The 25,921-nt window shown below is 53.5% G+C and overlaps 1 protein-coding gene across 1 annotated transcript in view; it reads right to left on the reverse strand.

Annotated features, from left to right (window-relative positions):
- The window catches only part of ADAMTS17 (ADAM metallopeptidase with thrombospondin type 1 motif 17), a 190,590-nt gene that overhangs the window by 130,856 nt on the left and 33,813 nt on the right, over nt 1–25,921 (reverse strand). The window contains exons 4-7 of the mRNA XM_045825122.1: nt 18,403–18,575; nt 9,465–9,548; nt 8,599–8,756; nt 3,841–3,884 (exon numbers count right to left, since the gene is read on the reverse strand). Coding sequence (XP_045681078.1) covers nt 3,841–3,884; nt 8,599–8,756; nt 9,465–9,548; nt 18,403–18,575 — 459 coding nt within the window. The remainder of the gene's footprint in view (nt 1–3,840; nt 3,885–8,598; nt 8,757–9,464; nt 9,549–18,402; nt 18,576–25,921) is intronic.

Raw genomic sequence — 25,921 nt, forward strand, 5'->3', positions numbered from 1 at the left:
GCACATGCCTGGGTTGTGGACCAGGTCCCCAGTAGGGGGCACACGAGAGGTAACCTCACATTCATGTTTCTGTCCCTCTCTTCACCTCTGTCTATACATAAAAAAAAAATAACTGGAATATCTAAGTTTTCAACAAATGTGGGTTGAATAGAAACTCCTTTACCCATTGCACAGACAAAATGGTGTTAAAAAGCACAGAGGATTACCACACTGCAAAGTCACGCTGGTCATCTATTTTTAAGAGGATGAACTGGCGTCACAGATCGACTGAAAACTCTCTAGCAGCAGGACCTGGGCCCTCAGTCTCTGCAAACACCACCACAGACGTCCTGTTCAGTGGACAAGACAGTTCAGTCACCCACTCAGCTGCACGGCAGGTACCCGTCAGGCACCGGACTCGTGGGCCAGCACTGGGAGTACCTCGGGGGACGTGAGGACAGAGAAGGGCCTCCGCGTGGCAGAGGCTGACAGTGCGGACACCCAGGTAATGTTCGGGCCCGGTGACTGAGAGGGAAACGGAGAGGCCGCTTCTGTCTCTGTGAGAAGATGCTCTCTGAGCAGACAGACAGACCCCTGAAGGACGGGAGAGAGAGAGCCGAAGAGATGTCACGTGGAGAGCGGGCCAGGCCCACGAGAGCAAGCGCACGGCCTGACGCAGAGGCACGGCTGGCGAGGGAGGAACGAGGTGGCTGGCGCCGGTGAGCGGGCACCACCACGGGGCGAGGTCAGCGGGAGCGCCGCCGGCCACAGGCTCTGCGGGCCTGCAGCTCTGTGGACTTTCTCCGGAGCCATTGAGGGATTCTGAGCAAGAAGCTTATGCGATTTGACTGATGTTTTAAAAGCCATGGAAGCATGAGCTGTTCAGAAGGCCGCTGCGAGGCCAGGGGCCCAGCAGCCGAGGGGCACAGAGGCCTTGGCTGTAAGGGGGATGGTAGGTGTGGTTAAAAGAGGTCTGATTAAGAACATACAGTTGGCCTTTGAATGCCACGGGTGTGTGGCCACTTGAAGGAGATTTTTTTCCCATAGATACACAGCTGGCCCTCAGTATTTGCCATCTGTAGTTGGGAATCCACAGACGCAGACATTAGATAAGGAACGTGAGCATCCTTGGATCTGGGTATCCATGGGGGTCCTGGAACCGGCCCCCCAGGGTCAGAAGTTATACCCCGACTTTCGATGGTGCGGTGGGGGTCAGCACCTCGGCCCCACCCAGTGTTGGCCAAGGGTGGACTGTGTTTTCAAGGTGGAGTGGGTGAGAGTTGCCCATGGATTGGAAGTGTCAGGTACCTTCCGAAACTGAGACCACGCAGCAGCCGGTCAGCTCCTAGAAGCCACCAATAAGAATCCCAGGCACCATCTCCCACGGCGGGCAGGCACTGTGCCAAATGTTTGACGGTTATCTGTCCGCATATTTAACCCTGACACTGTCACAGGCACACTGGGCTCCCTCCACAATGCCGGGGATAGGAGGTGGCAGGAACAAGCCCAAGGTCACGCCCGGTGGGCAGCAGAGCCGGGGGCCTCCAGAGCTCCAGCTCCTGCTCCGTGGCCTGCCGCCTCGGTGCCCCAGCCACACTCCCTGCGTTCTCCAGCTGGGTGTGGAAGAGAAGGACCTCTTGGCCCCACGTTTCTTGATTTCTTTTTCCAAGATGAAAACCTCTTGGGGTTTCCACTTGATCTCAGAACGTGTGTTTGTCTTGGCACGTGGAGCTCTATGGCAAAAGAAACGCTGTCACCAGCCCAGGAGGCTGGCCCCAGGGGCTCCCCTGTCCCCGCGCCCTGTCTCTCTGGGAACCCTTCCATGCAATCAGCAGCTTGGCCAAGGGGACAGGAGCGGGCCGTCCCAGCTGCTCCCCAGGCGCCCCGGCCACAGCCCGTGCACAGCTGTTTGGTCCTGTTTGATTCTGTAACCATGGGGTCCGGGAGACAGGAGACAATAGGGAAAATCGGAATCGGATGAAGCCAAACGAGAGAAAAGCAGTGGGAACTTCGAGGAGGAAGCATTAAGTGGAATTGGCTTGAAAAAAAAAAAAACACTCATCGTTCTCATGGCATCAAACCCGGAATACCGTGGGAAAAGGGGAAGGAGCCGCCTGCAGCACAAACAGGAACCTTCGGCAGTTGGAGAGCTGGAAGGTGCACACAGCCCCACGGAGAGACGGGACGCCAGGAAAGTCTCGGGGAAAAATGGGACTCGGGGAGCGATCCTCCTGCCGGCTGAAATACAGGGCATCACCGCAAGTGAGGGCAGAGACGGAAGTTGTGATGTTCAAAGGAAAATAAAGAAAAGCCCGCTGTGGATCATGGGAAAGGAAGCCATGTAAGCAGATGCACGTTGCTCAAAACACTGGGGTTCCTTCATCTTCATTCACTCATGCCTTCCTTCACTCATTCACTCACTCATTCATCTATCCACTCCTTCACCCATTCATCCACCCACTCATTCATCCATTCACTCATTCATTCATTTGATCAGCAGTGGCGACTAAGCCTTTCAAGCCCCTTGCCAGATGCTGAGGGACACAACACACAGGTAAAGCCAAGTTCAGCCAGAGTCTTCTGAAGGTGATGAGGGATATGTGCCTCCATGGAGACAAGCTCAGTGAGCCGGGGGGGTGTGGAGGAGAGGCCCCTCCCGGGCAGAAGCCTGGTGGCTGTCCAAGGTGACTTATGGCCACTGGGAAGGAACAGGACCCCACTGGATAGCCCCTGCCTTGGCAGCTCTGCCAGAGGACAGAGGTCAACATAAACTAGTCACCCACAGCCCCAGCCAGACTCAGGCGTGTGTCAGCTGTCCCCCTACCGGGGCCCACGTCACACTACATTTGCCTCGACCCTGCGTTGCGGAGGCAGCCCCCAAACAGGAAGCACACGTGGGCTGGCTGGTTTCTGACACCCAGCTCTCAGATGTGTTTGGAGGACCGATGAAGTACGACATACAAAAAATCACTTCGTAAACTCTACGATGTGACGTAACTGTGAGCTGTCATTATGCCAGAGGCTGACGGGCCTGACCGGTCACCTAGTCCGCAGCGATCACTGTATGGATGACGAAGATTTAGCCGAGGTGCCCGGCTGGCCACGGCGGGGCCACGGAGAAGGCTCGACGCCAGCCTGCGGGAAGCACAGGCTCTGAACATTTGAATTCCACGGTAGTACGTATTTCTCAGCCCCACACGGTTTCCCCTCAGTTTCCCCACGGTCAAAGCCTGACACCCTCTGTGTGTCTGTTAACCCAGCAATCTATTCCTGGGTGCTCGAAGAACAGGTGGAGACCTATGAGAAGTCAAGGGCAAGCCGGATGTCCCCGGGGAGCAGGGAGAGAGGCCATGGCGAGAGCAATGGATGTGAGGAGGAGGAGGAGGTAGAGGAAGGAGGGGAGGGGAGGAAGGACAAGGTGTTTCTCCAGCCGTCAGAGCCACTGTGTGACCAGAAGGCAGTGAGCCAGGTGCCGAGGCTGGTGGAAGCCAGCGTCACCACCACAGCCGCACCTCACCTGGGATACTCGGTAAAATCGCCCTCGGGCATGACAATCATGTAACTCCGCAGGGTCCCCCCCTCCTTCCCTGGGGACCAAGAGGCTCAGAACCAAAGGCACCCCCAACTGCAGTCACCTTGGAGCAGCCCGGTGGGCCCTACCCCGGTTTCACATGTCATGTCTTCCTCATTAGCCCGTTGTCTAGATGCCTTCTGCCACCAGGGACCTCAGAGCTTTTCTAGAAAACCAAGGACAGAGCCAAAGAGTCCATTGACCAGGAAGACCGCAACAGAAGATGCAGAGCTCCTCCACAGGCACCTATCTATCCGCCCCTTCGATGACCACGCTAACCCGAAACTCACCGACGGTGTCGCACGGCTCATCTTTGTGTACGCAGAAATCTGTCCTGAAAAGAAAAAAAAAAATCAGTCAGGGGTAGGCAGCGTCCCCACAGGCGGGAGAAGAAAATGCTGTGGGCGGACCTGGATGAGCCGGCCTGCTCACGGCAACGTTACTGCTCTGGTCACAACGGGTCACGATGAAGACTGATGACCTGCAGCGCCTGCCTTGAGTGACCCACCCCCATTTCCACGTGGAGGGCCCCCGGTGCCCCCCACGGGACCCTCTGTTCATGGCTCAACTCTTCCCTACGTAAGGCTCGGCTGCTGGAGGGGCTCCTGCCAACAGCTGAAAACGTTCTGGAAGGAGGCGTTGGCCAAGTCCTGGGTCAGAAACAATTACTGGTCACCAATGGCAACCTACAGCGACTCCCCCCTAGCTACTCTCCTCGGGCGGTGACGGGTGTTAGACACTGGAATAAGAAGACAAAATAAAAGTCATTTCTAAACATTATTTTCTCTAAAGCTCCCCCAGGTGTGCGGCTGTGGACGAATGAGAGAGCGGATGTACTCAGAGCCCGGTCTAGTTCCTGTTCTGCAGGTACAAGGGACACATCCTGGCCTCTGGCCGCTCACTGGTGTTAGGAAGACTCTGGGCCTTTCTTTTCCAAAACCAGAGCGTGCCCACGATTCCTCCCACCAGTCCCCACAGTCAGGAGCTGGCCAGAGTGCTGTCTGGGGCAGTGTCCTGCCTGGGGCCAGGTGACAGCAGCAGTGGCCGGGCCCCAGGCTCTCCTTCTCGGGGGGGACCCGAGGGGGCCCATAGGGACCCAGGAGAGAGCACCCCCTCGTCTGTAATTCTCTGAACACACTCAAGCGCAGCTGCAGGTTTAAAAAGGTGTGCTCTGGAGCCACACCGTCTCGTTTCACTTTTTAAAAATCTTTTGGGATGGAAGACGGGGCCAGCCTGACAAGCCTGGCTCCAAGCAAAACTGTGAAAGAAAGCGGCAGGTCCTGGCCGGGCCGCCCCGTCCCTCATCCACGTCCCCAGTCCCTCCCTCTGTCGGAAACTATTCTCGGGGCAGGTGTTCAGACCCGCCAGTCGCACGGGGCAGAGTGACGAGAAGGCAGGATGCGACGCTCCTCATCTAGCGCTTCGATGGTCACCTCTCCCTCCCCCTCTCCAATCCGCAGCACGTTCTGCTGTGTTTGACCCCAAACTGTAGCCCATGCTGGGCCTCTCTCAGCACTGCGTGGGGCTCAGAGCCTCCCTGCTCCCAGGCCTGGCTCAGCTGCAGGGTCACCTGAGGGGGCCGTCGGAGGGCTGTGGGAGATTCCACCCACCCACTCGGCCCCACCGACTCCAGACCAGCAGGTCTGAAAGATTCTGTCTGAGCTTCTGATGTACAGACTCCCCAGACAAATAAAGCCTTCCAGGGGCCCTGCAGACCAGAGGAGAGGGCCAGGCCACAGGCCTTGCGGGGGTGGGGTGGCAGCTGAGAACGTGACACCCCAAAACTAGTTCCTGTCCTGTCAGCCACTCCCAGAAGTTTTGCTTTCTTTAAGTGTCTCATTTTTCTGTTAACAAATATATTTCCATTAATCAATTTTTAAACTCTTTTAACAAAGAAAACAAGAAAGCCTTCGAGACCTCGCACTTTTTCGTACCCCACTCCCAAACCAAAGGAACCTTCATGGAAGCATGAAAAAGGAAGCCTCGTGACTTGGTTTTCCTGTCCAGGGTGACCTTTCGGAAAGCTATGAACAGGTCAGAGGGTGGCGAGGAGGAAGCACAGAGAGAGAGGAAGCACAACAAGATCAGGGAGAAAAATAGGTTCCCTGGTCCGATACCTAACCCCAACCCAACATTCTCGATCTGAATCCCCATCTGAGTGTTTCCAGAGGTGTCACGCAAGCTCATACTCACACACACACACACACACACACACACACACACACACAGGCCAAGCTGGCCTGAGACCTTGCTCTTGGCGTTGCAGAGTGAGCACCTGGATGTGCTGAGAGCCGTGTCCCATGGCCTGGCCTGGGTCATGGGACCAGCGGAGTGTGGCCATCGGTCCAACAGGCGACAGAAGGAGGCGCCTACTGCGTCATGCTGGAGGACCCTGCTCTTCAGGCTGACGGGGCCCTGCTCTCCCACCCTAGGGCCTCGCTGCAGGGCAGCAGCTGTGCTCCGTGGAGGGACCCTGCAATGCCAGCTGCTGCTTCTCCGGAGGGAGCAAGGGAGCGAAGTGGGGTGGGGTCTCTGAGGACCCCGCGCATTGGGGGGCCTGGCTTCAAAGAATTCGCCACCATTTGCGTCTTCGCACTCAATCCTGTTCAGAGTCCTTTCTCAGAAAATAAAAAGGAAGCCATCTGCCTGCAGGGGCAGCGTCACCCCCAGGCATTCCAGCTCCCACAGCAAACCCACTCATGACAGACCCACCCCTGGAGGCTGCAGAATCCACGTGGGAAGCAAAAACACAAAAAGGGTGTCTCGAAGATGGAGGTCTCCAGTCTCTGAGTCCGTTCAGATGCCACCCCTCGCTCCCCGAGAGAAAGAAGCCTGCGCAGATCTCCGTGACAGGCCAGTGACAGGCCGACTTCGTGGGTGTGTGACCCGTCTAGTCACACGGGACCGCACTCAGAAGCCCCAGCCCCCACCTGGCTTAATGCTCTGCCGTCACCATCCTCAGATTCACAATAACTTTCAAACATGGGGTCCCATGTTTTCATTCTGCACCGAGCCCCATAAGTTATATATAACTAGTCCTGGGCGCAGCCTATTGCCTGGTACATAGTTGGGGCTTAATAAATACTGGCTCCTTTACTGAACCACCGCCATCCATTTCCAGGCCACTTTCAACGCACCCTGTAAGCTCCCTGGTGAGGCGACCTCAGCCCTCCTTCACGCCTGGAAACCTGGTAAAACCTATGACGTGGTCCACAGGTACAGGCACTGAGCTCTCGTGCCTGAGCACCGCCTGCAGGCGGCCCCCTTGGTCAGGAGGGCCAGAGGAAGGCCGCTCCTGGGGGTGGATGGATGGAGTTCCGTGGAGGGGGAGGCTGGCAAACAGCCGGGCTGGAGGTGTGCCCCGAGGCCCTGCCCTGGACAGGCCCTGCGTGTTTGCTCCTGCTTTCTCCCAAGGGTGCAGAATTGGGGTCGGGGGGCAGGCCCACTTCCTGGCTTTCTGAGAGAGGCACAGAGTCCAAGGCAGAGCCATGCGAGGCATCGGAGCCCCGAGGTCCCCAGTCCCCGCAGGGGTCCTTTCTAGCCCGAGACATGGCTGCAGCTGCTGGAAATCCTGCTTCTGCCGCTCCTGGCCCGGCAGCCGGGCTGGACATGATGTCATGTTCACATCTCCACGGCTGGCCGTCTGCAGGGCTGGTGGGCGTCCAGGAGAACACGCTCTCGGGCCCAGCCACGGCCCAGGCGGGCAGGGGGGAGGGGAGCAAAAGAAAAGACACCCTTGCCCGGGCCAGTGTCTGGAGAGGGACGCCGGACCCCGGGGCCCTCGGCTTGGACCCCTCGGGGAGGAAGGAATAGCTTCTCCAGAGCAGCAGCTGCCTCACACCCCATTTCCGTGTGAAAACATCAGCCCATTATTATCCCGACCCAGGGAATTGCAGCTCTCCAGCTCTAATTATTAAACAATGCTTCTCGGCCAAGTTGGCTTGCGGCCTCCGCTCCGACGCTGCCTCCCCCGTGTTTGTGGGAGGTCTTCCGTTTAGTGTCCATGAGGATGCCGAGGGTGGGGCGGGCACCCACCCGGCTGGCCCGGAGGCTCCACAGACACAGGTGAGGGGGATCAGCTCAGGTAGCTCACACGGTGGCAGTGCTACGTGGAGAAAGGCAACACCGGCTCCTGCACTGGCCACCATACCAGGGTGACCCAGGAGGCCTTGGCAGGGACCCCACCTGTGGCTGGAGGGACCCTGATTTCCTGACCGCCAGGGCCCTCCTCCCCAGCACTTGCCACCCACGTACCATCAGCACCCCCAGCAGTGGGCCCAGTTAGAAAAGATAATTTTTGAACTTTTTTTTTATTGGGGCAGAACACATGTGACACAGAATTTACTGTGTTACCTGTCTTTAAGCCACATGGTTCCACAGTGGCCAGCACACGACAGCACACCTGAGGCCCAGAACGCTTTTCACCCTGCCACGCTGGAACTCTGTCCACAGCACGGCTCCCCCTGACCCCCTGCCCCCAGCTCCTGGCCACCACCACCGTGCTTCCTGTCTCTGTGGGTGTGAAGACCCTAGGCGTCTCACAGGGGTGGCATCACACGTGATTCATCCTGTCGGGACCGGCCGCCTTCACCGGCACCAGGTCCTCCACGTCTGTCCACGGTGCGGCCCCCGCCAGCGCTCCCCTCCTTCTGGATGCAGAGGGACGTTCCGCCGTACGCAGGGCCACGTTTTGTTTATCCGCTCACCCACGGGTGGGCACTTGGGCGGCTCGCACGTTTTAGCTATTACGAATGCTGGGTTTTCCTGGAAGGCTCGACACTCTGAGATTTCAGTCCTTTTAAATGGATGATGGGCGCAACGACACTGGCTAACACTCACCGTGCCCTTGCTCGGAAAAGGACCTCCGATGCTCATTGAGTCCTCACGTCTCAGAGGCAGGTACCATCATTTCTCTCCCCTTCGCACTGACGGGGAAACCGAGGCTCGCCCAGGTCCGATTTCCAAGCCTGGGTCCCTGGCAACCCGCCCTCTGTCCTGTCCAATGGGGAGCGGCTTTCCCCACCTGCGTTGTCACAGGCCCACTTTACCTGGTCACAAACACAGCGGCATCCACGGGGGGCGTGTCGTCCTTCCCTCCGGGCACCTGGTTGTTGCCCAGGTATCGCGCGCCTCCGTATTCCTCGTTCTGCCAGTGACAGAAGCTCTCCAGGGACCGCTCCCCGTGGTGCCCGATGGACAGCTTGGCCTAAAAGAAATCAGGGGGCACTGAGAGAAGCAGAGGCCCGGGGACGGCAGACTTTACACTTAGACTGCCGTGTGGAGGGGAGACGGCTGCTCGCTGGGTCATCATTCCGTGACGCGCTTCCCCAAAGACAAACCTAACGCGGGTGGGCAGACACCCAGACCGAGGCCGCCACAGGCCTCCTGGTAAGTTCCCGTGGAGACTATGTTATCAAAGAAAAGTGTTCTTCTTTTTGGCAGACTGAACATGATGTGCCCAGTCCTTCATTGTCAAGTTCCTTGCTTGACTCTACCGGCAGCACTGTCACATGGGAATGCACTACACATCAAAAGACCAGGAAACAATGCTACCGGGAATCCTGGAGCTCAGGTGCAGCTCCAGAAGGGAAGCTGCGGTTCCGGAGACCTCAATGCCATTCCGCTCTGCATGTGTGAGACGTGCCGGGCCAAGAAGGGGGGCCCACAGGCCCGCTGCTCGGGGTTCCCTGTGGATTCCGAGCAGACTGCCCGCACCCTAAGCTTCCAGTGATGCAACCTGCCCTCTGCCACCGGACAACCCGGTCCCTGGCCCACAGGACACTGAAGCCATCTGCAAAGCCAGGGAGGGCGGGTAAGACAGACAACCCCCAGACTCCTCCTAAGCCGCCAGTAGCAACTGGGAAGTTCAAGACCAGTTGCACTTTCTGTGTTTGGGGAGCCAGTGGGGACTTACAGGACGCTGCCGCAGCAGGACAAGCTTGGTGACTTGAATGTTGACCTTAATTCCGAGGCTGTGGTGCTGAAACATGTTGTAAACCTATCAAGAGAGAAAGAAAGAAATACGAATGTCAATATAAAAATGTTTTTAAAATACAGTGGTATCCTAATTGGGATTCCTGGAACAGAGAAGAGATGTTAGGTAAAAAACTATGGGAATCTGAAAAAAAACTATGGACTTTAGTTAATAACATATCAATACTGATCAATTAGCAATAATAAAGATAACTAATGTAAGATGTTAATAGTAGGTGAAACTGTATAAGACCTCTCTGTTCAATTTTTCTATAAATCTAAAACAAAATATAAATGAATAAAATATGAGTTCATTTTTATAAATAAACCATAAAATATAAATTCTACTTCATTCAAACTTATATTAATTAAAACTTAGTGTTTAAAAAATAGCTGTGTTCCTCCAGTACAAAAAAAATCTAAAGAAAGTCTGATTATGGGACATTCGAATTTCAGTGTTCACGGGTAAAGTCTTATTGGAGCAAAAAATACATATCTGTGAAAAATAGAATCCAGATCTTATTAAAAATGCCATCTGAGACCAAAATCTCCCATAAATATGAATGCCCCCAAAGAAATATGCTTATGATAGAAAACTTTGGAATCACACCCATTTACATTCAGACATATACACACAAAGCTAAGCCGGAAATCAGCTGGTTAAAAATAATGTACAGGAAGCCCTGGCTGGCGTAGCTCAGTGGATTGAGCGCGGGCTATGAACCAAAGTGTCGCAGGTTCGATTCCCAGTCAGGGTGCATGCCTGGGTTGCAGGCCACGGCCCCCAGCAACCGCACATTGATGTTTCTCTCTCTCTCCTTTCCTTCCCTCTCCAAAAATAAATAAAATCTTTTTAAAAAATAATGTACAGAACAGGTTACTTTGGGAAAAAAAAAGGAAAAGGAAAAGAAATGGATGTTACATGACCCTGGCTTTCATGAGGGAGGTTGAAGGGGACCTTCACGTGCCCATGGTCGTCTGCCAGGTGCCAGCCTGAATCACCTGTAACCCTCGGCACAACCCACCACAGCTGGGATTTCCACCACGGCTCCTCGAGATGAAGCACCTGCTCAGGACCCACAGCCAGTCAGTGACAACCCCGGTTCGAATCCAGGCTTGTCCAGCCACAAAGACCACATTCCCTGACGTCCTCACACTAACCGAAGGTCATCACTGAGATGAAGTCGGAGTAACAGAAAAAGAGATGTACCTCTTAATCTTGCACTTCTTGTTGGTATAACTTTGTTAAAAGGACTTCAATAGCAAGAAGCCCAAGGAAAGTGTTTCAAAGGGAAGAGAGAGAGAAAAATCTCAAATAACTGACATGGTTAGAAAAAAGCCCATTGAATTTGAGGGTCCCCAGGCCATTATGTCCGTCCTGAGTTCCTTTTCCATGATATGCAGAAAGCTGGAGGTGGGGGGAGCGGAGACAGTGGGGGAAATGATGGAGGTGGAGCGGGAACAGGACTGAGGATCTCATAAATACATTGACTTGTTTCATTACGTTCTGTGGGGTTTTTCTTTTCCGTTTTATGAGATACGATGGACTTAAAACATTGTATCAGTTCTAAGTGTACGACGGGATGACTCACTAAATGCAGAGTGTGAAATGTTTACCACAGCAAGTTTAGTTATCACCCATCCCCTCACATAATTATAATTCTTCTTCCTGGTGATGAGGGCTTTTAAGATCTACTCTATAACTTTCAAATACCTGTGACAATATCATTAACTATAGTCACTGTGCTGTGGGTTACATTCCCAGGTCTTACTGATGTTACAGCTGGAAGTTTCGAATTTTGTTTTAAATGATACCTTTTCACCCATTTTACCCACCCCTCACCCCCACCCCTGGGAACTGCCAGTCTGGTCTCTGTATCTATGAATTCAGTTGTTTTAGATTCCACGTATAAGTGACATCATACATTATTGTTTTTCTCTGACTTATTTCACTTTGTTTTGAATATTCTACTTTTTTTTTTCTGGTAGGCATAACCTAGAGGGAGAACATTCCAGAAGGGGCATTAAAACATCTTCCAGTCGGTGCTGTGGTCATCAGCACATGGCAGCGACAGAAAATGATGACTGCCGCAGCCAGGGTGGCCATGGCTCACTCAGGCTGAGTGACGCTGGACGCAGCGTCTAGCACACACACATGTGCGGGCACCCGCGGCGACTGAGCATCTGGGTGACAGAGGAATGAGCTGTGTCACCGCTTGATTCTACACTCTGAAACTATTATTAAAGCAAAAAAAAAAAACCCACAAAACTTTGTGTAATTTAAGACTCTTTCCCACAAGGAAAAACAGAACACATTCAGTTATTCTGTTGTTACTTTTCTCTGCCCCTGATTTCCTTTCCTCTGCAACAAAATAGCAGTCATTTTTTTATACTGGGCCAATTCTGAAGTCATGTCTTAACCACCTATCCCCAAACCTGGGTGAAGAAGGGGGGAGGGGGAAAACCACATATAACTTTTCCCTTGTTTTGATATTTTGAGAACCACCCAATGGCTGTAGTTCAAATTTTTGCAGAAATATTCAGCATGAAGATTGGGCCCAGACTGGAAAACCTCAATTCAAAACATGAAAATGAGGGAGAACGAAACCCTGCAGTCAGGAGGGAGGAAATCTGAGTTGCGCATGGTTCCGATGCCCTCCGACCGCTGCCTGGAACGTGGACCGGGCCAGAGACACAGAAGAACATGGCAGATTTGGAGAAAGAGCGCGGGAAAGCAGTTCTCCGTGGCATTCCAACCCGCCGCAGGAAAGACGGATGAAGAACCTACACAGAAGGACGCAGGTCCCAGGAAGGGCAAACTATAGGAACAAACGCACCTTGTCGAAATCTGATTTTTTTTTTTTTTGCATGCTGGGCCAGTAACAGTTCTGTATTCTCCGTAAACCCCCCTGAAAAGCTCAGTAGCTTCCCTGGAGCAAATGCACCGAGAACAAAAAACAAACAAACAAACAAAAAGTGTGAAGAATGAGAAGAAAAAGCTTCAGGCTCCAAGGGCCGGGAGGGAGGAGAGACGGGGAGCTGCTGTGTAATGGTTGGAGCATCGTTTGCAAGATGGGCCGGTTGCATACTTAACAACACAGAACTGTACACTTCAAAATGACTAAGATAATACATTTCAGGTGTGTTTTACCCAATTAAAATGTTTTCATCGACTGGGGGGGAGCATGCTCTAAACAGCATGTGTGCAGCGGGTAGCGTGGCATTCCCCTTGATGAGGAGGCCGGGTGCACACGTCCGGGAGAGCAAGTACGGGAGCCTAGCCACAGCTCAAGGGCCACCTCCCCCGACGCGAGCTGGACCGAGCTCCCACAGCGCGCAGGGCAGACGGTGCGCGGGACCTCCCTGGCAGCCCGGTGCCCGGCCGGGTCAGCCAGACAAAAATCGGACCACAGCCACTACACACAAAGCCGCAGGCCTCAAAGCCATGTAGCTAAGTCTCCCCAGCTCTTTATTTTTCCCATGGAAATTCACGCTCAGGAGAAGTCTGGGAGGCAGCGGCCATCTGATGCTGAGGGAGACACCTGGTTGGGCAGGGAGCAGTGCGGCCAATCGTCTGGAAATTCTGTCTCCGGCGTCCAGCTCTGGCTGCGCCCTGGCAGGTGTTCAGAGCCCTGGCTGCAGCTGTCACATTTCCTTGGCAGCCCGGGAGCCGAGCTGGGGAGACCCACTGCCAGCGGCACGCCGAGGCTCTCCTGGCTGGGCAACGTGGGGACATGGTCAGGGAGGGGCAGACAAGGAGCAGAGAAGGAGCAGTGGACAGGGCCACCTGGGGAGAGGCTGTTCCATGCCAAGAAGGGTTTTCACAAGAGCGCCCCCTACCTGCGTGACTCAGGGCCTCCCCAGGGGCAGACGGGCACTGCAAATGCACTCTGGAGTCACATGGGGCGCCCATTCAGACCCCCACACAGGACGGACCCCCACACGGGACGGGAGGCGTTCTCTAGCACAGTGCCTCTCGGTGGGGTTCCTCGGGCAGCAGCCCCAACACTGCCTGGGTATTTAGAAATGCACGCTCTGGAGCCCTTGCCAGGCCCATCCGACCAGAGACCCTGGGGGTGGGCCCGGCCACCTGCATTTAACGAGCCCCCCGGCGGCTTCCCGGGGAGGCTGCTGCAACACTGCACCGTTTTCTCTGGTCACCAGAGAGGCTGCCTGTCTGTTCCGCATGGTAATTGAGTGAAACTGATGTCATGCTCCCTCCACACAGGACTCGCCTGGAACGTCTCAGCGTTTCACTCCACCCTGGTTGTTAAGGAAGCTAGAAACAACCCAAGCTCTGTGAAGGGGCCCCATTTTCCAACCGGGCTGTCCAGGCCTGGGCCTGCGGTGTCAGCACCACCTGTCCCCGTCCACAATTGGTCCTTTAAAATACCCTTAAATACCCGTGTCACCCCCACCCCCAACCAAAGGAAAATCAAGTAATGTATGGAAACAGCCACGGCAGGACGTTTGGAAAATCACGGAAAGCTGGGGCCACAGCACCCTTTCTCTGTGTACCTGGGCAAGTGAGTGGTTTGCTGGGGGCCCGGAGCCCGGAGCAGGACTCCACTTCCCCGGATAAGGGCCAGGCAGAGGGGTCTTTTAAAACACAAATCAGAGCGTGCCCTGCTTCAACAGCTGCACGTGCTGGGAAGCACACTCCCCATGCACCAGCCTGTGGGGTGGCGGGGCACCTCTTGCCCAACCCCCTCTCTCCCCATCACCCAGCAGGAACCGCCTCTCAAATGCCAGATGGATCCCCCGGAGCTGGCTCCTTGATGGATGGGGGACCCCTGCATGCCTCAGTCACTTGCACTCCCCTGGATCTTGGTAGTTCTTTATAAAACCTGCGAATCTTCGCCAACACTGGTTAGTTTTTTTTTAAACACCAGTATCCTAAGGAGTGTGATATCACACTGCGGTTTGGATTTGCATTTCCCCAGTGATTTGTAACATTAAACATTATTGGCCATTTGTATATCTTCTTTAGGGAAGTGCCTACTCAAATCCATTTGGAAATTGGGGTTATTTTGGGTTGAGTTTTAGGAGTCCTGTGTATCTTCTGGATATTATCAGGTATGTAATTTGCAAGTATTTCTCTCCTTTTTTACTCTGCTGGTTGTGGCCTTTTATGCACAAAAGTTTTAGAATTTGCAGTTTTAGAATTGTAAATTTGTCTATTTCTATTTTTGTTGTCTGTGTCATATCCAAGAAATCACTGCCAAATCTGATGTCATGAAGGGGACCCTATTTTCTCTTCTCAGAGTTTTATGGTTTTAGCTCGTATATTCAGGTCTTTGATCTATTTTGAGTTAATTTTTGTATATGGTGTTAGGCAAGGGTCCAACTTCATTTTTTTTTTTTTTTTGCAGGCGGATATTCAGATTTTCCGGCGCCATTTGTTGCAAAGGCGGTCACTTCCCCGCTGAGTGGTCTTGGCACCCTTGCTGAAACTCACTTGACCGGGCCATGTCAGGGTTATTTCTGGGATCTCTGTTCTGTTCCATCAGTCTATATGTTTGTCTCAATGCCAGTACCACACTGTTTTGGTCAATACAGTTTTATCGTGAATTTTGAAATCAGTAAGTGTGAGTCCTCCAATTTTGTTCTTTCTCCAGAGTTTTCTTGGCTACACAGGGTATGTAGTTTGAGATCCCATGAAAATTCTAGGATGGATTTCTCTGTTTCTGCAAAGAAAAATGTTTTTGGGATTTTGCTATTATTTTTTTCTACTCTTTATGTATCTCTGTGATCATCTTTCTGTCCTTCCTTCGGCTAGCTTTGAGTTCAGTTTGTTCTTCTAGTTCCTTACGTTGTAGAGTTAGGCTGTTGATTTGAAATCTTCCTTCTTTTTTAATGTAAGCATTTACGAGCTGTACCTGTCCCTCTGAGCACCACTTCTGCTGTGTCCTATCAGTTTCTGCATGTTGTGTTTTCATTTTTATTCATCATTATGTATTTTCCCATTTTCCCTGTGATTTATCCCTTGACCCATTGGTTGTTTAAGGGTGAGCTGTTTAATTTCCACAGTTTGGCGAATTTTCCAGTGTCTTTGTTACTGATGCCTCACTTAATCCCACCGTGTTTAAAGAAGATACTTTGGGTATCTTTGAAATCTGCTGAAAATTAATCTGTGGCCTAACATGGTATATCCTGCTACCATGTCCACTTGAAAATAAGGAAGCTTTTGTTGTCACCAGGTAGAATGCTCCGTATGTGTTAGATCTACAGGAGTTGTTTTACAGTGTTGTTCAAGCCCTATCTCCCCTTGTTTGTCTTCTGTCTAGTTGTCCTGCCCACCACTGCGAGTCGGCAGTTGAAATCTCCGTTATTATAGGGACTGTATATATGTCCCTTCAGCTCCATAAATGTTTGCCTCCTAGATTCTGATGGTCTGTTGTTGAGTGTGTAGATACTTACAACTATTACATCTCTTGCTATATTGAACCTTTTAGTAATAGACAATATTCTTCTTTGTCTCATACTTTTTTTGGATCAAAGCCTATTTTGTTTGATGTCAGCATAGCCTCTCCTGCTCTGTCATGAAATTACTATTTACATGGGATATACTTTTCCATCCTTTTGTTTCCAAGTCATTTGTGTCTTTGGATCTGAAGTGAGTCTCCTGAAGACAGCATATCCTTGGGTGGCGTGTGTGTGTGTGTGTGTGTGTGTGTTGGTTTGTAATCCATTCTGCCAATCTGTCCTTTGATTGGACAGTTTAATCCACTTGCATTTAAGGCACTTACTGATAGGAGGGAACTTAATTCTGCATTTCGCTACTTGTTTTCTGTGTACTCTGTATGGTTTTGATTTGGGTTTTTGTTTGTTTGTTTGTTTGTTTGTTTGTTTTGTCCCTCATTCCTGCATTACTGAATTTCTTGTATTTAGCTGATTTTTTAACAGTGAAACTTTTTCATTCCCTTCCCATTTCCTTTTGTGTATATTATATGGATATTTTCTTGGTGATTACAATGGGGATCACATTTAACATCCTAAATTTATTATACTCTCATTTGAACTTACACCAGCTTAAAATTCAATAGCCTATCACGTTCTGCTACAAGCTGGTGTCTACAAAGCAAACAGATATGGAATTATACATTAAGAGCAGGACAAGCAAGCAAAAAAGCAGGCTGCCCTGATAAAGACAACAGGCTGGGCTTCCCAGAGGGGTCAGCAAGCAGCGCACTCTACGGAGAGTGGGACGAAGAGCGTTCTTGGGCGGACCATGAGCCCGAGAGCTGCCTGGGGAAGGGCGGCTGGACCAGCAGGAGTCGGTCCTGCGGTGGGAGAGGGGACAGAGCCCAGGAGAAGCAGGTAGACCCCGTCCTGTGGCCCCAGAGGAATACATGAAAGGAAGGATTCCTCATCAGCCATGAGGGAAGCCACGGGGGTAGAGTGGGGGGTGGGGACTTAACTATGCTAGGTGACAAAGTCCACATCCTGTTGAAGGAACCTCTTGCTGGCCATCCCACAGCAAGGGTTCGGGAAGCAGAAAGCCAAGGGAGGAGGCCGGCAAGGCAGCTCCTGCGGTTGTCAAGGCCAGGCATGCCTGTCACCTTGAACAAGGTGGGCTGGGGCCCTCAGCCCGGGGTGTGGGCTGTCACCCTGCCCCATACTCACGGGCTCTGTACCCTGGCCCTCGCCCTGCCCCAAAGACTCCATTCCTTCTCTGTAAAATGCAAACGATGAAATCCTCCAGGCATGTGGAGGAGTGACAGGAAATCACCAGCTTGCCCTCTGGAGGGCCCAGTTCACCCCAGACGTCCCCTTCTTCCCCTCTTCGCAAGCTCGGGCCATCCGGCCACCAACCGGCACTGACCACACACGTCACAACAATGAGATGCTATGAAAACTGGGAGCAAACACCTGACACCAGATTCTCCCAGCCTGGGACACGCTGTCACTCCCCAAGGCCCTACAAGTCCCCTTGTAGAGGACAGGGGCTCCTCTGGGGTTAGGCTCGGGGGTCACAGCAGCACACATGGGCGAGCTGGCCTCTGCCCACGGAGGACCCAAGGGAGAGGGTGGGGAGGAGGTGGTGGCCTGGATGTCAGCGCCAACGGCACTACACCCTTCTCAGAAACCAGGGCCAAGCACCATTAAAAGGAACCAAAAGCAATTCCACTTCTGGGGACATGCCTAGAAGAAAATCAAGGCAGGGACGCAGGCAGGTAGTCATTCATCCTGGCTCCCGGCTGCATCACTCACAGCAGCCAAGACGTGAAAGCAACCCAGCATTTACCGACGGACAAACGGAAAAACAAGATGTGTCTATACACACCATGGAAGCACACAGGGCCCAGAAAAGGAAGGACACACACATGCTGTGGCCTGACGCATGCTACGACATGGACGAACCTCGAGGACATGGCGCTCAGGGACATACCCAGCCACTGGAGGACATACACGGCATGACTCCACTCGTGAGAGCTTCCCCACCTCCTGCCGGGCCCCCTCACTCACTGCACAGGACAAGCCCTGTTTTACGTTCAGGCTGGACCTTGACGCCTCCTCCTGGCCTGCACCCCATGCAGCAGGGACAGGGCACACTCAGGGTTGGAGACCACAGGAGGGGTTGCGCTCACAGCGAGGGTCTTGGGAAGCTTCTGGAAAGCGGGGGCAGCAGGGCCCACTCGCTGAGCGGACCCAGGCCGGAAACCACCGCACCGTGACGGGTCAGCGGGCAGGCCCTCTGCCACGGGGACACCGGTCAGCCCAGCGCTGTCCTCGCTGCCCAGGGGTGACAAGGCTGTGTGCGCCTCCCCGCCCCCGAAACCCTGCTCTTCCCCTAGGAGAAGAGAGCACCGCGGCCGGAGCGCTCAGCCCAGAGGACACAGAGCCCGCCCAGGTTGAGACCCCGCCTGCACACTCACCATGTTCATGACGGTGAGGATGAACCTCTGGGCGGCCTCGGCCCCGTGGTACTGCACCATGTCGGCGTCAGCCACCACCAGCGTCTCCACCGTGTGCTCGTTGGTGAGCCGGATGGCGTTCCTCCGCTCCCGCCAGTCCCGAGAGGGCCTGCCCTTCCGAGGCTTCTTCTTCTCTGGAAAACAAGGAGGACGTGAGTGCCGTCCTCGGCACTGTGATAAAGCCATACAAAGCCATACAGAGCACCGTCCTCCACCGAGCACCCCCAAGAACAGTCCATCTCCATGGGCCAGCAGGTGGCGGGCCGGCCACCATCCCGGGGGGCCTGAGCTCACTCCCTGGATGTGCCACTGACGAGGTGGAAGTGAGAGCATTTGGGAGGCCCGACGTCCAGAGGGCTCACACCCACCCACCCTCACAGCGGAGGAGGCGGGGGGGCTGAGCATCACGGGAGAGGAAACGTGTCCCTTCAAGGAAACGTGGAGAGCAGCAGCACAGAGTCAGCGAAGGGTAGGGACGCCTGGGCCCAGCGTTGGGGGGGCAGGGAGGAGGGTCAGAAAGTGCCTCCAGCTGATGACACAGAACCAGTAAGACCTTCTGCAAGGGCCACACCCTCTGCTGGTAACTGGGACCAAGGCAGCAGAAGTAGGGGAGAAGGACAGGGACGGGACAGTCCCCCCGAGGGCTGGCATTCCAGCCACCATTCTGAGAGTCTTCAATGAATACTCACAAACGTTCACAGGCACATAAGCATTATTTAGAAAAAAAGAAAGATAATCAGACAACGATTACAAGACACACATGCCCAGGCCAAGATACATGGGTGTCCTTTAGAAAAGGGCCATCGGTAGAGGTGTGAATAACCCTCCGTTTAGTTTCTGCAGGTAAACTGGTTCCCTGTAGGTTCTCGCTTTGAGAAACCGCTATTGCTGTTCATCAGGGCCCACGCCAGAACGCCTGGATTCCCACGGCTGCCCAGGGAGGACCCGCAGAGGTGCTGGCGGGAACCCCTCCACCCACTGCAAAGGCCGACGTGGAGAGCATGTGCTCTCAGCATCCAAACGTGAATAGGAAGGCAGCTCTTTAATTCGATCGTTCTTACTGCCATTTTTAGCTCTAGCCCACACGGGAGCCATCTGTCACGATTTCTGCCCCGTCTACCCAGCCTCCAGGTGGCACGTCACCTCCCATTCACATTTGAATTATGTCCCTCCTACGTCATGTATTCCCTTCACTCAGTCACTCACACACACGTTCATTCATTCGGCACGAGGACAGACGCTCGGCACCAACTTGGGTTACTTCTTAGCATGAAAGGTGTCAGGTGACTTACTTCCAAAATACATCGATTAAAATCAAACTAGACAGAAGGAGACATTTAAGAACAAAGAAAATAAAATACAAATACAGCAAACAGAGAAAGTCGACATGGCTGCTCTGGTGATAAAAGTCTCTATAGGTCGTACCCAAGTCAAGCACGCAGGGCGCTTACGACATGCTGCCCACATGGCTGACTGTCCCTCCCCGGGACCCAGGAGTCGTGACCGTCGTCACCCACGCCTACAGAGGAGCAAGCGGAGGCACGAAGAAATCTGTGAATCCCTTGCTCAAGGCCACGAGCCCAGCCGCCTGGGGTTCCAGCCCCTGCAGCCCGGCCCTGTCCGTTCTGCCTTAGAACTCACTTCTGAGTTTCCTGACACTGGGGACCATCTTTTCTCCAAGGTAAACACGTGAGATTGTCTATTTTGTTCCTGTCCTCCAACAGGAGGGAAAATCCCACTCCTCGGGGGAAGGCGGTGTTTTCCTAACACCTGCTTCCACGATTCAAATGCCGACAGACACTTCCCACAGGCCCCACTCGGTGATGCGCTCGGCGGCATTGTTGAGGTTTTATGGCAAGTGTGATCGTGAATTCCGTTCACGTATGCAGGAACCCAAGGCGCCAAGGGTCCAGGGAGCCACTGTTCTGGGCATGCTGGGCACGTGGATGGGTTTTCTCTCTTCTGCACCTGCCACGCCGAAAATAACTCTGACCTAGAAACCTACAAATCGGAAGTCACTGTGGGAGCAGCAAAGCCTCCCGGAGCTCACTAAGCCAGAGACTGCAGCTCTGGGTTCACTCCCAGCGCTGAAATTCCACCCCCTACCCAGGCGACCCATTGCTGGTGGGAGATCCAGTCTGCCAACCTTGGGTGGCTTGGAGTACCCCCCCAAACCCCCTGCTCCCCAGATCTTCTCCAAACTCCGCAGATATTACTGTTTACTTTGCAGTCTGACATGGGTCTGTACTTGCCTCCTGGGCTCGTAGTCTGTGAGCTTAAACACCCAAACATCAGCCTCGGGACCCACCACAGCGTCTAGCTCTGCCTGGAGCATAGGAGGGACTCGAGAATTACCCTCAACCAAATGAGTTTAAAAAAAAACACAAAACTCCTTGCAACTCCTAATTAATAACAAGATTAATTTCTAGGGAACTTAACATAAATGTCCTGAACTTAAATTCTCACACAAGTTGTTTGCTCCAACAAAGGAGGAGGCAAAGCTCGTTGGGAGAAGCCCAGCCGGCTTTGGTTAGAGTCTACCCATGGCCTTCCAGGGTGACGACTGTGGGCTCACTCCCTCGTCTGTAGAACAAAGTAGTAATTATCCCGCTCACTTAGGGTGGACGTGGGGAATAACCAGCAGACACGTGCTCAGCCTCTAACACAGGGTCGGGCAGATAGAAAACCACACACCCAAATGACGCTGCTAGTCATCCATCCTTGTCATTACCTTACTAATCATTGCTGTTAACTATTAGTCTCCAAATACTAATTTTTCGACGTTGCATGTTCCCAGATCCAAATAGGGATCTTGGATGCATGTGTAAATACTACAGAATTCTGAGAAGCCAAGTTACCCTGCCTACCCAGAACCTCTCGTCTCGGCTCTCCTCATCCAACTTGCTGCCTCCGCCATTTCTTACTGGGCAGAGGGCATGAAAGAATTCCTCCAAGACCATCCTCAATCATGCAACACCAGGATATATAAAAAGAACATTTTCGAGAGGAATGGGGGCGTCGCCTGTAACTCTTGCTCAACCTCCCAACGGACCGCCCAACATTCCCGAGTGGGGGACTATTTTAATCAGCAGAAACTCGACAGAACGTAAAACATGACTGTACACGAAACAGCCACCTAAAGCACCCAGCATTAACGATCCTTCACGTCAGGTGCAAAAATGGAAACTGAATGTTTTTCATTAAGATGAAAAGCAGACAGGGAGCCCATCTCCTTGGGGGAGAGACCCACCGCAGCCTCACCAGCCCTTTTTCAGGGTGCCAAAGCCACCATTGCCACCACTGTCACCACATGAAAAGCAGTAACATGCATGCTTTTGACTGCATGTCCAAGGGCCCTACTATCTTTCGCCATTAACTTTCCTTAAAGAAGCAGCCCTGGGTGTAAGGAAAATACCTCCTCCAGGCTGGGAACTGGGAATTCTGGGTAGTCGCCTGGGCCTGATCTTGAGGTCCTTCCTACGAGGTGCCACTGAACATGAGGGTCTCCATCTCCTGAGCCTTTGCTCTCAACCCTCTCTTCTGCATGGGGCTCTGGGGCTGGTAGCCAGTGAACTACATTTCCCAGAATCCCTTGCCAGCAGGCTTCCTGCTCAGCTCTGTCAATAAGGGGTACTAGAGAGAGACCAGAAGGCAGGAGATGGGAAGATGGGGAGATGGGGCTCCCTGTGTTTTCAGCTCCGGGTGGCACTTTTCCAGCAGAACTGAACAACTACGGCTCCAGCCTCTGGCTCTTGGGGGACTTCCAGCCCAGCCTGCCCATCCCCCTCAGCGGTACATCCACAGGGGCATGACCTTGGTTGCATCCCTTGGTGGTCTAATGCCCCTCAAAGGTCCAAGCCCCAGCCCCATAGACCGACCCCTTCCCCAAGCTCTCTGGCCCTAGAAATGCACCTCTTCCCTTTTCTCTCCCCAGCCCCCCGGGGGGACAGCTGTTCCCTGGGATACCTCAGCCCCCCTCTTTTGCTCATGCAGACTCGGACACCGATGTAACCAGTTCCCTCCGTTAGAAACACCCAGCATGGTCTAAGTGCCCCTGGCTGGACACAGACCGATAGAGCCTAGAATGAGAGTGTCAGTCCTTCAACTACCTTCTGTATTTCTTTCAAGCCTCAAGGGTTTTTCCCAGTTCCGGAACTAAGGACTCATCCTTTCCCCGGGGAAGAATTCTGATGCTGGACAAGCCCTTCCACACGGCAGGACAATGCCACAGATGGGAACGCTGCTCCGAGTTCTGCGTCATGGTTGAACAAAAACCAGTCGACAGGGTGCCCCGTGGAGGAAACGCAGGATTGCATTGATGCACGCTGTAGACTCCTCTACAACCTGTTGCTGCCACAGCCAAGGACCTGGGGACAATGTCTCCGAGAGTCCGAGTGAGTGTCGGGGAAGAAACACGAACCTCCAGGGAGCCAGCAGCGGGTGTGCAGGTTTTACGGGCGGCACCCAGACTCACACACACACACAGACTTGCAGTCACAGTCTTCCCACACAGACTTACAAACACCACGCTTTCCGATAAAGTGCTCAGGCCCTCCAGAATTATTTTCTGGTCACTTTTCCTTCTTCAGCTTAAGCGAAGGGTCCACGGACAGAAAAACTTTTCTGCTGGAAAGGATGGGCCACGGGTGCAGAAGCGCTCCCAGCCAGGTGAACTCTCCGGCAGCTGCGTCAGCCCAGCCTCCTTGAAAAATAAGGGCCTTCTCCTTTCTTTTTTTTTCAAAAAGGAAAAAAAAAAGTCTTGCTCTCCAAGGATGAATTCTTTAAATAACTTCCCCCAAGGCCAGGCCAACTCATTTTTATAAAAGGCATCTTTTGCATGTAAATTCCTTACAAAGAAAGGTGAAAAAGAAGAGCCTTTTTTTTTCCTGGTTAAGATCCCACAGGAACAACAGGTCAACCTTGGAGTCCCAGGTCAGTGCTTGCACTAGGCAGGGAGTGTGACCCACACCCTCGTCTGGGACACGGCAGGGCCGGCCCCACCTGACCTTTCCTCCCGAGGTCAGAGCCACGGCAGTACCAGCCGCCAGGCACCGCTGCCTGTGGGTGAGGCGGGAAGAGATGCAGCCCACAGACGTGGACCGAGAGCTACCGTGTCCTATAGGCACTGCCACAGTGTAGGTGACCATCCGGGAGGGCTAGACATCAGCCACGTGAACAGAGGAATGTATAAGAGTGACAAACACTTGCAAGAAAGAATTGGTAATGTTATGTGAGGCTAGACAGGAGAGATTCTAATTTAGACTGGGTTCCTTGAGGAAGTGACTCACGGGCTGAGACCGGAAGGATAAGTTCAAGTTCAGCAGCGGAGGCAGGGAGAGGAGCTGGGAGCAGTCCGGGCAGTGGGAGCAGCATGTGCACAGGCCTCGGGGACAGAGGACTCATGGTGAGGTCCAGAAACCGCAGGAAGGCAAGAGCCAGGGAAAGCGTGGTGGGCAATGAGCCCTGGGCAACAGGCAGGGGCAAGCCTGGAGGGAGGGTCACGGGGAACGTGTTTGGGGCTTTCTTCTTTGTCCTGGGAGCAGTCGGGACCCATCTAGGGCTTGTGTTTTGAATGTGCCCCTCTGGCTGCGGTGGGTAGGACAGGTTCCAGGAGCTCCAGGAGCTCCAGGAGCTTGGGTGAATGGGGACCACATCTGAGCAAGGGAAGCAACTGCAGGGGAAAAGCAGCAAACAGATTCAGGGGCTGCTTAGGAGAAACCCACAATCCTGGGACTTATGGGGTGAGGAAAGAAGAAGAAAGGCTGTCGAGGATAACTCCTGATTTGAATGGTTGTGCTGACCACTGAATTAGAGACCACTAGAAAGGACCAGACATTTAAAAACAAAAGGCGGCACTGTGAGTTTTAGCCTAATTAAGTTTCAGGGTGCTTTTGAAGTACCCAAGGGGAGAGGTCAAGCTGGCTGTCAGATGTGTGAACCTGGAGCTCAGGAACAAAGGCAAGACCGGAGACAGGCATTAGGGATCAGTGGTCCCTCGAAACTGCATGGCTGGAGAGAACAGATGGAGCCCACGTGGGGGTGGGAGGGGGCAGCAGGGGGAGGGGTGCAGGGAGAAGTGCAGAGCAGGGCATCAAAGGGAAAATAAAGTCTCGGGAGGGGGCTGCTCAGCACCCCCAGTGCAGCCCAGGGCCAGGCCCAAAGGGGGCTGGACTGAACAAAAGAGGGTTCTCTGGGGGTCTGAAACCAGATTAGGGAGGGGCGATGAAGTGAGGAGTGAGGAAATGTGCAGAGCTTGGAGAAGCCCGGGGAGGGGGGAACAGGGGTGCTGATGGAAAGGACTAGAATGGGGAGCCGATGTCTTTGAGATGGACAAACCTGGGCGTCGGAGGAGGAAACTCCGGTGCACCCGGTGCAGGGAGGACTGCCATCTCTCGGCTCCCCTGCTCTCCTATGCGGTCCTGTCTCGTGTGCCCACCTGACACCCACAGAGAAAACCCGACCACCATCCACAGGCACCGGTCAAGCCCAGGCCCTGCGCTGAATGCCCCGGCAAGGGAGGGAGAGAAGCATGTAAAACCCTAACAGTCACAGGGCACCCTGAGGGAAGGGCTGGATGCTGCATTTCCTCCCTCGTGTCACTGCAACCTAAAACCTTTGTGTCAACTTCCCATCAATAGTAAATGTACGTGAAACAGACACTCAGTCAGTTGGCCAGGGTTGGCATGACAGAGCACCCCGGACTGGGTGGCTTAAACGAGGGACATCTGTTTCCTCCCAGCTCTGGAGGCTGGGAGTCCGGGAAGGAGGTGGCACAGGACCGGTTCCACCCGAGGCCTTGCTCCTGGACTCTTCTCGGCTTGATAAGGTGCCGCCTTCTTCCTGTGCGCCTTCCCGGGTCTTCGCTCCGTGCTCATCTGCGTCCAAACTCCTTCTTCTAAGGACACCAGTCCTATCGAATTAGGGCCCACCTGGTGGCTTCATTCCACGGGGTCACCTCCTCAAAGACCGTTTCCAATACAGCCACACATTCCGAGGTGCTGGGGGCTAGAACTCCATTTGGATTGTGGCAGGGGTGGGGGCACGATTCAGGCTATAAGAGTCACCCGTCTTCTCCCCTGCTTTAAGAAGTATGGATGGGTTCAGTGGGTTGAGTGTGCCACAAAGCGAAGGGTCGAGGGTTCGATTCTGGGCCCAGGCACATGCGTGGGTTGCGGGTTCAGTACTTGGGCAGGGTGCATGTGGGAGGCAACCAGTCCATGTTTCTTTCCACATGGACGTTTCTCTCCCTCTCTGTCTCCCTCCCTTCCCCTCTCTCTAAAAATAAATAAGAAATAAGTAAAATCTTAAAAAAAAAAAAAAGCAACACCAAACAGAAGTGTGGACGGGGCTGGGCACCTCTGCACAGGTGGAATGCGTACAAGCTCACGGTCAGGATGGCGTGGCAACTCCTGCACAGGACCAGGGTCTCAGAGGTGCATTGAGGTGCATTTGATGAATGGGAAGGAAACAAATACGCAGG

Source organism: Phyllostomus hastatus, unplaced genomic scaffold, assembly GCF_019186645.2.
Source record: "Phyllostomus hastatus isolate PE091 unplaced genomic scaffold, TTU_PhHast_1.1 phas_scaffold_555, whole genome shotgun sequence".
In the NCBI taxonomy this organism is placed as follows: Eukaryota; Metazoa; Chordata; class Mammalia; order Chiroptera; family Phyllostomidae; genus Phyllostomus; species Phyllostomus hastatus.